The following is a 13,304-nucleotide window of genomic DNA, read 5'->3' as shown; positions in this document are numbered from 1 at the left end:
GTTATTGTTTTTCTTTGAAATAAATATTCATGTAATTTTATTGGTATCTATCTTCATTTTTTACATTTACCAGTAGCTGCCTCATTTCCCACCCTAGGCTTATACTCGAGTCAATATTTTTTCCCAGTTCTTTGTGGTAAAATTAGGTGCCTCGGCTTATATTCGGGTCGGCTTATACTCGAGTATATACGGGTAATTTGGAGTTACTTCTGAATACTCCTGGTGACAAGCAAGAACAAAACCATTTATTTATTTGTTTGTTTATTTGTATCCTGCCTTTATTATTTTTATAAATAATTCAAGGTGGATCCAACAGACCTCCCTCTGTTTATTTTCCCCATCCCTATGAGGTGAATTGGGCTGAGAGAGAGTGACTGCTGGCCCAAGCTCACCCAGCTAGCTCCAAGGCAGGATTAGCACACACGGTCTCCCGCTTTCTAGTTCAGCACCTTAGCCACTAGACCAAACTGGTTCTCTCTTTAACTAGTATTTAACTATAATTCTTTTCTATTAAAATCAAACAATTAAGATACATCATGACAGCAGGAAGCAATATCAAATAGTCTGGAATGAGATAAAAAATACACCTACAAAAATATATGTGTATATATTTATTATAGTAACCTTAGAACAGGCCACTTTATATCCAAAGAAAATCACCTAAGCTACTAAGAAATCAGCTAGACTTGTTAAGTACTAATGTAATATCCCACCTGACAGTTTAATATGCTCGTACTTCCCGGATTAGCTTTTCTGCCCTCCATGAAACATGTTCTGATTTAGATGCATCCTTATTAATGCAATAATCAGAACTGAATGCAATAAGTCTGCATGATTTTTCTCTTGATGATATTTATAGAAATTGTAGCCCTCTTTTACCAAATATCATGGACTTCTTTAAAGTCAAAAGCTAAAAAGAAAAAAAACCAGGTCATAGTTATAGAAAACAATCTTTTCCACCAAATAAGTCCAGGTTCAAACCTTAACATTTCCAAAAACGACTGGAGAAAGCTTAAGTCTAAAAACTTAAGAATGCCTACCAGTCAAAACAGCTGAAATAGACTGACTGAAGAAGGGTTGTCATTTTGCTATTTTCTGCTCTGGATTGGAACAATGGCAGAAATTTGGGCTGACTACCAAACCCAGAATGAAAAACACAGATGTAAGCATCTAGGTACAATGCATGTATTTACATGTTGTTTATATCATATATACAACATATATGCTTTGCCCCAAACAACACTCTCTTTATGTGTTGAGAAATTTAATTGCATGGAGACAGCACTAAAAAATGAACATCAGGGGCTATACTTCCTATATTCCTAAGAAATTAAAATCCTGTCCAGGCAGGAACAAAGCTGCTTACAGATTACTATGGTATTTAGGATTTAAGAGACAGATATTCCATTTTTAATTGGACTGAAACAGCTCTACTTTTCCATTTATCATCCTATTGCTCGTATTAGGACATCTTAAAAATATTATTTTTCAGTAATCATTCTTTCCCTCCTCTTCCAATGTGTTTTTTTCTCCCTTAGAAGATCCTCCTCAATGGCTACAATCTCAAAACACAGTGGAAATCTAATTACAGGTAATCCTCAACTTACAACAGTTCAATTAGTGACCATTCAAAGTTACAACAGCACTGAAAAAACGACTTATGACCCTTTTTCACACTTATGATTGTTACAGCAACCCCATGTCACATGTTTTACATTCAGATGCTTGACAAGTGGTTCATATTTATGACGGTTGCAGTGTCCTTAGGTCACGTAATCCCCTTGTGCGGCCTTCTGACAAGCCAAGTCACTGGGGAAGCCAGATTCACTTAACAACCGTGTTACTAACTTAACAAGTGCAGTGATTCACTTAACAAATGTGGCAAGAAAAGTCATAAAATGGGGCAAAACTCGCTTAACCACTTTTTCTCTTAGCAACATAAATTCTGGGCTCAATTGTAGTTGTAAGTCAAGGACTGCCTGAGGAAAACACCTTTCATCTATTGAAGTCTTCACATGTTGCAGCATATCACTTGCAAGCCAGTTCCTATACCACCTTATGACCACATAGTAGGTATCTGAAAGAACACATTTGCCCTACGTCTCTGATAAGAGATTTGCTGTTGCTCTCTCTCTCTCTCTCTCTCTCTCTCTCTCTCTCTCTCTCTCTCTCTCTCTCTCACACACACACACACACACACACACACACACACACACATACACACACACCTTTCTCCCTCTCTTTCTCTCTGGGAAAATAACTGAGCCACCAGAAATAAAATTATTCTATGGCTTTTTACAATTGCTCCAAGTTGATGTTTTACCTAAATTCTGAAGCAAAAGTGTGATCTTAATCCAGGGTAAAATACTTGAGAGTGGGTGGAATGCAGTGAAGAAAAGAGCAAGGAAGACAAAAGGGAGGGCACTCTTTTTCAGTTCAATTAAAAGCTTTTTTTTCCACTGACAAACACCTTGTTTTAGCCTGCCAGTTTTATGTAGGAAGGAATGGAAGGGTGGGGAAGGAAATGCTGACAACTGGCAACTTATTAATCATTGTAATCAACACACAAATCCTGTTTGATGAAGCTACAGTCATGGTACAGAAGATATACAGCCAAATTTACCCCAGGCAAAAGCAAATGTACATTTACTGCTCCAGCTTGTACTATATTAAATTTGCATTGAATGATTAATCATCAGGGGATAGATCCTTTAAGTTACACAATTTGACTATTCCATGTGCAGAACTGCCAACAGGAAGGCCTTCTGTTGGGCTTCTCTTATATTTTCTGTTAATTATTCATTAGGGGTAGCCCTCTTGATGATAATTATTACAGCATTTGATCACATGAAAGAAATAAGATTTAACGCCCACTCAAAGAAAAGATAAAAAAATGGTAGAATAGAACTACCTCCTATTAAATGTATTCATATAAAAAAATAAAGCTAGAGTCTATAAAATATAAAGGTCATAAACTAGTGACATTAGCCAGATCACACAAATTTTAAGCCATTATGACTGAATTCACACATCGTACTACATTTAAAACAAATATGGGCATTTAGGATGCTGTGCATCCCACTGAATCAATCAATCAATCAATCAAATAGTTAAAGCTAATTATTAACCAGATCACTAGATATTCAGCTATTGAGTATTCTTAATTCTATCAACTTGACATTTATCTCTGAGACTGTCAGGATAATTTGTAGCTTCATAAAAAGCTATGAATTACAGACATAGCTAATAACTAGCAGAAAAGATACAGCTCATCTTTGGTTCAAGATAGTAATAGTATCATACAAAATGTATTTTGGAACTAAGGATAAGTTTCTATATTTAATATATTCATTATTAAATTAAAGAAACAAGTTTATCAAATGATATTTATATTAAAATATTATTTCAAAATGAACTAATTAAATATTATTTATTAAATGTTAAGATCTTATAATAAATATAACGGGGACCAGCAAGCTCATCTAATACAGCTTTCTGTGTCACATGTGGTCAATTCCAAATAGGAGAGAAAGTCAAAACTGCTCTTTGATATGCTTCATGGATTTAAAAAAAAATAGCATTATTAATCTTTTAGGAATTTGAAATCATTTAAATTGGTGAACGTCATTACACATGACAGTACTGAATGCATGGCTCATCTCTCTTCTGCATAAACATACATATTCTTTCATATTGATTCTTTCATATTGATTATTGATTCTCCAGGTTTTTCATTCATCATTAGCATCATCATTATTGTCATCATCCTGTTTAAAATCACATGGATTGATTCAATACTAAAGACTTACAATACAAGTACATGTGATGCATTTGTTCCCGTCAGGATGAAAATCCTCACCTTCAGAGAAATGTCTACCTTCAAGTGTGCAACCTGGGGAAAAACAAGTATTTTATACATTTATATAAAATAACAAGTATTGCACACATATATATGTAGATATGTAATGTGTGTGTGTGTGTGTGTGTTTCACACTGGAAAAATATCAGCTAATCAAAGTAGGCAATACTGGGATAGATCGATTGATATTCTAAATGTAATGCAACATCAAGTGCTTGGTGACAATCATACAAAATATTTTTTGCAAAGATGAGAAGGGTACTATGCCTGCTGTTTTTGAGATGCTGAGCACTGAGACAATGTATAATATTAAAACCGAAGCTTGTGCAAGAAATACATTCAGCCACAATACTTATTTTGCGCTCCAAAGAAAGCAAATGAATAGAGGTTTTGGTAATTTCCCACAGCAGAAGAGATATTATTTTCCCTCAGAAACCAATTAATGCAGCATATTTAGTTTGGATTATCTTTGTCACTCCATCTCAAGAGAGCTGTCAACAGTCAAAAAACTACAAAGATGAGAAAGGGTTTGTAGAGCGAATATAGGCAAATGATATAGAAGATAGGAAAGCATCATGCTGCAACAACACAAAGAGCACCAACAAAGCCATTCCCAAAGTGGTGGGAATACTGGTCCAGCATGAAAGGACAACAGAAACAAAGAGAAGATCATGGAATAGATCCCAAAGAAATCAACTTTTCTTCAGTATAAGTCTTTTTCATTGTTTGGACATCCACCAAATATAGACTAAATAATACAGACACTATGGAATCAGAATAAAGGCAATGGTTATGGGGTGAGAAATTTTAAATGGTAATTTAAAAAGTCTGAAGTACAACAAGGAGTACAAGCAAAATTGGTCTTGGTCTTGGTCAAACAAATATATCTATAAATCTTAAATATTAAAGCAAAAAGTAAACTTTCTTGTTCTTTTGACATACAAATTAATCTTTTTCAGCTCTTACCTGGACATGTGGGGCAACACATCCCTGGTTCCTTATAAGGATTTGTACAATGAACAATACACTGAATCTCGGACTCTGTTATCACCCCTTCCTGTGAAATAATATAAGAAGGTCCAATTATCATCCACATAAAAAATCAAAAGTACACCACCATATTATTCATACATACCTTTCGCACTCTTCTGATCCCCATTTTACCAACATCATACAGACAGATATTTGACAGAAGATATATAAGATTTAATGTGTTTAAAAAACAAAGCATAGGAAGTCTATAGATCCTCATATACCTGAATAGTCAAGAAATATGATTTTTGTGCCCCTCTTCAAATCACATTTTTTCTAAGCAGTTAATTCAGTATTATATGGGTAGTCCTCAACCTATAACCATAATTGAGCCCAAAATTTATGGAACATTTATTAGGTGAGTTTTACCCCACTTTACGACTATTCTATCTATAGTTAGTTGTTAAGTCATCTGAAGCAGCAGCAGATCATTATAGCTATTCAGTATCTGGTTATGGATGTCAAATATAGTGAAGCTTTGGGGGGGGTGTAACAGTATACCATAGCATCAAAAATTAATCCAACATTCTCCCCCAAAAGTACATGAGCCTTCTAGACTGCACCTGCTATATCTAGATAAACAGCAGGAAACTAATAAAGATATTAATGAAGTAAAAAAAGGTTTTCAGTCTTATCAAAAATGTGTAGGGTACAGGAAGCTTGAAAAGAATCGGCCACTCTGCTTTGATGCTAACAGATCTGATAAAACATTCCTCCACTCCAACAGTTTGGAGAAAGAAAAGCTTATGAAAAGAGAGATAAAGGTCTTTAGAATAGAAACCTCTTATCTCTGATGCTCCTGCAGACTGGAGTCTGGTAAATGACCACTTCCTGCAGTGCTTATTCCAGAAGTCAACATCTTGATAAACATGAAGGGGATTTTCTTTAGTATTACTTGCCATTCTCTAATGGATAGATATGGCTTCCGAAATGAGGAGGGGAGCTGAGTTTTTTTTTTTTAAGGTCCAGTGTTTTTTTTAAGGTCCAGGTTTCTAAATTGCTCATTTCTGCTTTGTGATAGGACCAGAAAGGCTCAAGACAATAAACGCAGGAAATGCAGAATTCCACTGCAATGTGCAAAGAACAAGTGTGTATATCAGTGTCTTCTACCCTCCTCCCTTCTGAGGCAGTTCTGTGATATTCTGATGTCACTAAGGAGCATTTTGTCAAAAAACAGATTGATTAGGGCTAAATAAAAGGCATAAGGTGCATTATCATGATTTGTTCATGTTGCCTCAGATATTGTATTAAATTTATAGAAATCTTATAGGACAGTCAACATTTACTTAAAACTATATGTAATTTTGCCTTTTTTCCTTACTCAGCAGTTATTCCATATCTTGCTCTTCAGTATAAGCATATTCTATGTAGGACTCTAAATATAAAACTGCAAGGTTGAATATATTCTGATAAAACAGAAAAAGTTCAGATCACAGAAGCTCTTCACAAAAAAGGGATTAATGGACTGTGGCATTTATGAAGAATATAAATTGAAATTTAAACATAAAAGATTCAGCATCAGATCTTAGACGTATAGCAACTTCTTGTATGAAAGAAGATAGTGCCAGAGGTGCCCAAGGAGATGGTAGATCAGCCATTACTCTGAAAGGTTCCCAGAAATGGTTTGCAAGCCATTAATAGTTATTTTCAAATGAATATAACTTTTTCTAGTCTCAACCACTCAATTCTGTTTAGTACAGTCTCTCCCAGGTATTGTCCCAGAACAATAATCCTACGGGCATATTGCCAAATCACAGGTAACTAAGACTAGAGTACTTCTGGCCAACTGAAGATGCCCTGGTAAACAGTAGAAGCCATCTGGGACTTCAAAGGCAACAGTCAGGTCCAAATTATTATTTGGGATCTGTTATCTATAAGAATTTGGGGCAAACATGGGGTCCAGTTATCTGAGGGACCACCTCTCCCTGGTTATGTTTACCTGTCCTATTGAGTCCAGAAGAATAGGCAGAGACTAGGTGCTATTTATTAAGTAAAGTCATTTGGTGGATCCAGGAAAAGAACCTCAGGACTTCTTAATTATCCTGCACTTTGGAAAGAAGCTAGCAGACCTGGGACCAATTTAATATCTAGGAATGATATCAGATTGGTCCCAGGTCTGCTGACTTTTTTAAAGATCTTACAAGACAAGCTTTTGTTGCTGAACCTGAGGATCCAAATATGTGGCATAGTCTGTACAATGGCTTTGATGGTACCAAGAATGGTTTATTGATGGCAAATTTGGTTTTATCTTGGTGACTGGTGTTGTTTATGTTTTTATGGTTATGTCATATTTTTAAGATTATTTTATGTTATATAGTGTTTTAACTACTGTTAATCATGAATTATGAGGTGGATGGTCATATAAATTTAAATAAATAAACAAACAAATAAATGTAATGTAATGTAATGTTTAGATGCACCCTATAACATTTGTGGGTATTAGAAACCTAAGCTTGGTATTAGATTTAATGTAAACATTTCAGATATTCATAACCTCATTTTATTAACATCTTGAATCTATTTCTTTATGTAGAAGTGCTTTCACAGAATGTATTGAACCTTTCCTCAGGAAAATCTTTATTTTCCTGCTATTTTCATAGGCAAGTCTCAGAGCAAAAAATACATACAGCAATACTCCTATGACAACAGGCCCATCCATTCATCTCTAATTTCAATATTCTTTATGCAAATCCCAACTCAAGATCAGTTTCACTATATGAATCAATAGGAGACAGCTTTCTTTCTTATGTTTTATGAATATCAGAAATTCAATGTTTAATCTAGTGGTTAAAACACCAATTTAGAAAGCAAGAGATCATGAATTCAAGTCCCACATGTAGGAAATGACCAGGCTGAGCCGAGGGATGGGACAAACGGTCATCAGTCATGAGTCCCTATGTGCCCACCCACTAATTTCCCTTGACTGTTAGTAGCTCAGATTCTTGTAGAGAGCTTCGGCTTGCGGTATATCTTTATACTCATTTGAACTGCCTGATTCTCCTGATTTCCCTGGCACTTGACATCACTTTAGCTGCGTGACTTTCGTCAGTCACTCTCTCAGCCCAGTCCATCTCACAGGAAGGTGTATTTCAATGTGTTCACTGCCATGAGTGATTTGTAATACTAATTAAGGCAGGATACAAATAATTACATAAACTCTTGTCTTTACCTGACATTGTAGTGTGAAACAGGGTTTATTTGGACTCTGCCATAATACTGAGCTGTTATATGAACTTCCTTCAAAACTGCAATCTAAGGATAAAACACAAATAAATAGAACAGTTAGCAATCTACACACCTACTGATGTGACTGATATCTGACAGAGAAGCAGACAGACAGACTAACAATCAAGGGAACTTTAAATTCCCTTTGTCTATCTATGTCTTGTGTATCTATGTCTCAGATGAGGTCTAAGAAATCTTCACCTTCTTATGAGCTGAAATGTGGTGATTTGTTCCACTCATCTGAGTTTCTCTGCAAGTACTACCATAAATTTGCCTCTTACAAACTTGCTTTTTTTTGTTTTCAGATAAGAATACAAACATATCACAAGCACAGTAGTTCTCAGTTGCAGTTACTTTCATCCGTTTTTTCTTCTGTTAGAGGATATTCCACCTTGTTTGCTCCTGCCAAACTCCATTTTCACTCACACAGTGATCTTATTACCTGAAAATATTGCAATCAATAGCTTCTTAAGAAATGACCTTTCAGTTTTAAAAAGTCCATCAGGACATAATTTTTTTTAATTACTATTTTTTATGTTGTATTTTCTTCCAACTCCATCACCAAATTGTCTGTCTGTCTGACATTGCCTAACCTTTTAATTTCATTTTGAAACTTTAAAAAATCATTAGGGAATTCTGCTTAGTTTAGATTAGTAGGGATTTTATAAATAAATTTCCTATTCCCCCAAGAGAAAATGTTCATGGTAAAGAATTGTAAATTAGCCTATAACCCTCATTTTCAATGATGGATTTCTCTCATTTGTTTTCTCTAACTACTTCTCCTTTTGTTTCTGTTGGCCTGAAAAATAAACAACAGGAGGAAAAAATCAAGGACATGTTATATTTAATTCGTGATAAATTATACTTTGGGGAGACTTCATACTAGAATATTTTAAAGGTCAAAAATGCCCTTAAGAATCTGTATTTGATAAATAGTAATATGTTGACTAAATTAAAGAACTATACATTCTTTATATGGAGGATATTTGATCTATGTTCACATATTTTTACAACAAAGTAATATTAGTGGCATTGCCTACATAAATCCCAAATTTATTTAGGGACAGTTTCGTTATTACTAAGCATGAAAACATTCTCTTCATTTATCAATTAAAGATCAAGCAGGCATAATCCTTAATTTCATTTGATGGAGTGGAAGCAGACTTCTGCCATCTACACTGAATCTTTCCTCATTCTTTGAGTTATATACTGTATCTGTGAGTGACTGTGTATGTGAAAGAGAGCATTTCTTTTTATGTGCCATAAATAGAAAGACCAAACAGAAACCTATAGTCAGTCTAGCTACTAGCCATCAAGCACTTATAAAAGGCATTTCAGTTAAGGAAATTCTGGCATAATTTTCTCCTTATACTAGAATACATGATGATGAAAAACAAAATCACAGAGTCGGTAAGGCCCTTGAAGGTCTTCTAACCCAACCCTTTACTCAAGCAGGAAACCATATGCCATTTCACAGAAATGGTTGTCCGATTTCTTCTGTGCTTCAATTAAAATATGAGGTGCAGAAGATTACCACAATGAAATCATCCCAATTAGGAATCATGTTGTGCTCATTAGTTTTATAAATCTTAGCTTTTCTGCTGGATATAACATTATTCACCCATAGCCTTATACCAAACTTCTTTCTGAGTCTTCTAGGTATTTTCTTTTATAGGAAAATAGAGGGTTGTTGGCTAATCTATCCTGAATTGTACAAATGAATTGTAACATACTTCCATACAGTAGGAGATGCTATTCGGCCATCAATGGTGAGTTAAGGTTTTACTGCTAATCTGCTTATTTTCTGAGTGTCACATGTTACCCTTCATTTGGTAGTAAAATGTGCATGTGATCGCAGATGTTTCCATATTCAGGAACCAGCTGCTACTGGCTCACCACACTAAAATGACTTATTTGCCAACTAGGTCATAACATCTTCTAATATGTTAATGAAATTCCACCTCTAAATTTGAGTTTACTTTTATAATGATGGCTTCTAAAAGCTCTTTGAAATACAGAGTAAAAAAATGGAACAAATCAAGAAAATTAATCTCCTGATTTCTTCAGAGCGTTCCAAAATCATTACCTATAATGTTCCTAATTTAAACTGAAAGCATGAGGAGATATTACCCAAAAAGGGATTCAGGTTCAAACAGCAGAATTAGGAACTGAACATGAAAATGAAAGAAAATGTTTTACCAGTCATTTTTTATTAATGACTTGAAGAATGAAAAACATTCTTATCAGATATGGATTTGAAACAGCTCAACATGTGGTATTTTACTATATCATCTATAGGGATATCCACCGTGATTATACTGTATCTTAGCCCTGATTCATTAGTACTCTGGGGAAAAAAACAGATAACTTTTACATAAATTTACTTTGCTTCAAACCCCAAATTCTTTATAACCCAGATGGTAGTAAAATACTGTGCAGCAGCAATAAAAATGAGGCACCAACTGAAGCAAGGTCTATCATAGTTACAACTCACTTCTTTGTTGACCATCATAATGTCCTCCAATATTTTATTATATTTTAATATCTTTATTAGTGTTCAATATTCCTGAATCTTGTTAATAATGGGGGAGAGGGAGGAGAAGCAGAAGGAAAAGGAAGATATTAATGGTTTTAGAGGAATAATGTAAAATCAGGATTTCTGCATTAGGAGAGTTAAATAACATTTTTCAATTATGCTGAAAAACTGGGATACTGAATTGCAAAAAGACTGTAATGTGTTATATTTGCATACTCACAAAACATTATGAAGTGAGCTTGCATTCAATGATGCTGAAATAACGTTATCAGATACAGTAAATCATAATCACTGATATGAGTCACTGATATGGCATTGCAGAAAAATGCTCCTTAGGATGCATTCTTAGAAACACCGGTTATATTTCACCTGGAGTCCTATATCAACTCTTAGTCACAGAAACAAATTCAGAAACAAATTCAAGGGTGTACAAGTGAATACCACAGATATGGATTTGTAACATAATAAATGTTATTGGAAGATGATCCTACAGAGGCAGGCAAGGGCAACTGCATTTAAGAGACATGGGAAATACACAAGTAAGCAAATGGTTTTTCCATCTAAAGCTCATTGTACAAAGAACTACATTATGGCCTGTAGCCATTTGAAATCAACTATACGGAGGATATTCTTTAAAAAGTTGTTATGGAATAACTCATTATGCAGATAGAATCTATTACCCAAAGATGAAAATGAATAATCTGCAGTAATTTTTCTCTGAAGTCAGAATTTAGGATTCTTTTATTCCAAGATAGTTCCAACTGATTTTAATGTTATCACATATCAATTCACCAAAAATTATATTAAATACTTCAAACCAGACTGTCTGACTAAAAAACAAATGAAAGAACTCTCTCAGATGCAAATTATGGATTCTGGGAGGTAGCATCCAGTTGATCTCCACTGACCTCAAAAAAGATAAACTGAATTAGACTTGCTTAGTAACCTGGAGAGGAGACTACCAAGAAATAGCAAGATTCAGAAGTTGGTAGACATCCCAAAACATGACAATGGCAAATCTTTTCTGAAATTTTAATTCAAAGGAGATTTTGGTTACTCTTTGGTCATATTACATCAGAATAATAGATTTCTTTTGTACCAAGAAATATGGGAATAAGAGATATATAAGTTGCAAAGAATGATGGCTCTTAAAGTTGACCCTTAGGATCTGTATTCTGAGAACATTGTCTGAGAACAATTATATTATTAATAAAGTTGGGATATCTCAGATTTGGAGAGCTTCCTATATGAACCATTTCCAATAATCTATATGAAAATAAATTTTGACTGGGACTTAAAAGTAACTACTATTGCTGTATATACTGTATATGAGACAAAGTAACCTGATGTCAGTTTTCCAATCTAAAATTCAGACCAACTTTCTGAAAATCAAACTCTTATGGGAAAATTCCCTTGGATTTTTAGACATACACTTATAAAACTTTGAAAGCTTTCTAATGTAACAACTGTCATTTAAATTACAAATTAAACATAAGAGGAATTCTCACACATATCAGTGACAAAACTTAACAAATAAGATGAAATGGATGGTAGTGTAATCCAAGCTAGGTCAATTGGTTCAAATTATGAGAAAAATGGAATTTGACTAAATATTTGACTAAATAGAACATCCCAGTAGAAAAGGTTCTGACAGAACAGAATATTAGTAGCTCAGAGGTGAACTATCAGAACTTTGGTGCTCTCTGAGATTGATTGTTTGTTTGCAGACATTTCATAGCAAGACTAGGTAATATCATCAGTGTTAATGAAAATGAAGTTTGCTCCCTGTTTATACAGTAGTTTGTCCTTCCAGTGTTGGTGGCAATATGGTTTTCTCTCTTTGGTAGATTGATTGATTGCTTCTTTGCTTGCTTGCTTGCTTGTTTAATTTGCTATCTATCTCACTATTCTAAGTGACACAGGGCAGCTTACAATTCTATAATTGTAGGGAATTGTTTTCTGCATAATTGTTTTTCTGGTGCTGATTGCTGCTTATCTGAGTGTTGATTGCTGGAGGCAATATGTTGAATATTTTGGAAATCAAAAGTAGTCAGTGCTATTAGATATCAATAGCTAGCAAATCCCCACTTATTTATACTGATGTTGTTATCTAGTTGGGTAATGAAATGACTGCAAGCAAGCAAGTTAGAGAACACCAAGGCTTCCACAGAAAAGATTCTGTTTTATCAGAGAAATTTATTTAAATGGGCCCTGGTTGGTCAGCCATCAAGAATACTGTAGTACCAGAATTTGTACATTTGCTGTGAGGCTGCAATAGAGTATTACAAATTTACTTCAAACTATGATACTAACTTCCAAGCTCTACTTTGAGCACAGAAAATGGCTAACAAGGCATTTTAAGTCTGCATATGGATCTGGCCTGAGTTTTCTATGCAACTGAACATTAAATTAAGTTGGGTAGGAAAGGCAGGAAGAGGCATGTTCTTAAGCTGTTGTCAGACACAGCTTAGGGAAAAGTTGAGAACTGAAGTTTTACAAATCCTGCCTAACTAACTGAATTTAATAACTGGATAGGCTCTTAACATTGTTTCTCTGATTGTAATGGTTTCTGCCCTCGACTCATATTAAGATCAATGGAAAGCTTACATTGTGATCATAAACATACCTTATCTAACTCTAATCCACTAATAA

At 34.5% G+C, this 13,304-nt stretch overlaps 1 protein-coding gene across 1 annotated transcript in view; it reads right to left on the bottom strand.

Moving 5' to 3' along the window:
- The window catches only part of BMPER (BMP binding endothelial regulator), a 198,124-nt gene that overhangs the window by 144,087 nt on the left and 40,733 nt on the right, over positions 1 to 13,304 (bottom strand). The window contains exons 4-6 of the mRNA XM_015811756.1: positions 8,061 to 8,143; positions 4,826 to 4,916; positions 3,810 to 3,892 (exon numbers count right to left, since the gene is read on the bottom strand). Of these exons, the coding sequence (XP_015667242.1) occupies positions 3,810 to 3,892; positions 4,826 to 4,916; positions 8,061 to 8,143 (257 nt within the window). The remainder of the gene's footprint in view (positions 1 to 3,809; positions 3,893 to 4,825; positions 4,917 to 8,060; positions 8,144 to 13,304) is intronic.

This window comes from Protobothrops mucrosquamatus, unplaced genomic scaffold, assembly GCF_001527695.2.
Source record: "Protobothrops mucrosquamatus isolate PMUCROS unplaced genomic scaffold, P.Mucros_1.0 scaffold48, whole genome shotgun sequence".
NCBI classification, from domain to species: Eukaryota; Metazoa; Chordata; class Lepidosauria; order Squamata; family Viperidae; genus Protobothrops; species Protobothrops mucrosquamatus.
Note: the sequence above shows the minus strand (reverse complement) of the source record. Positions and strands in the feature narration are given on the sequence as shown.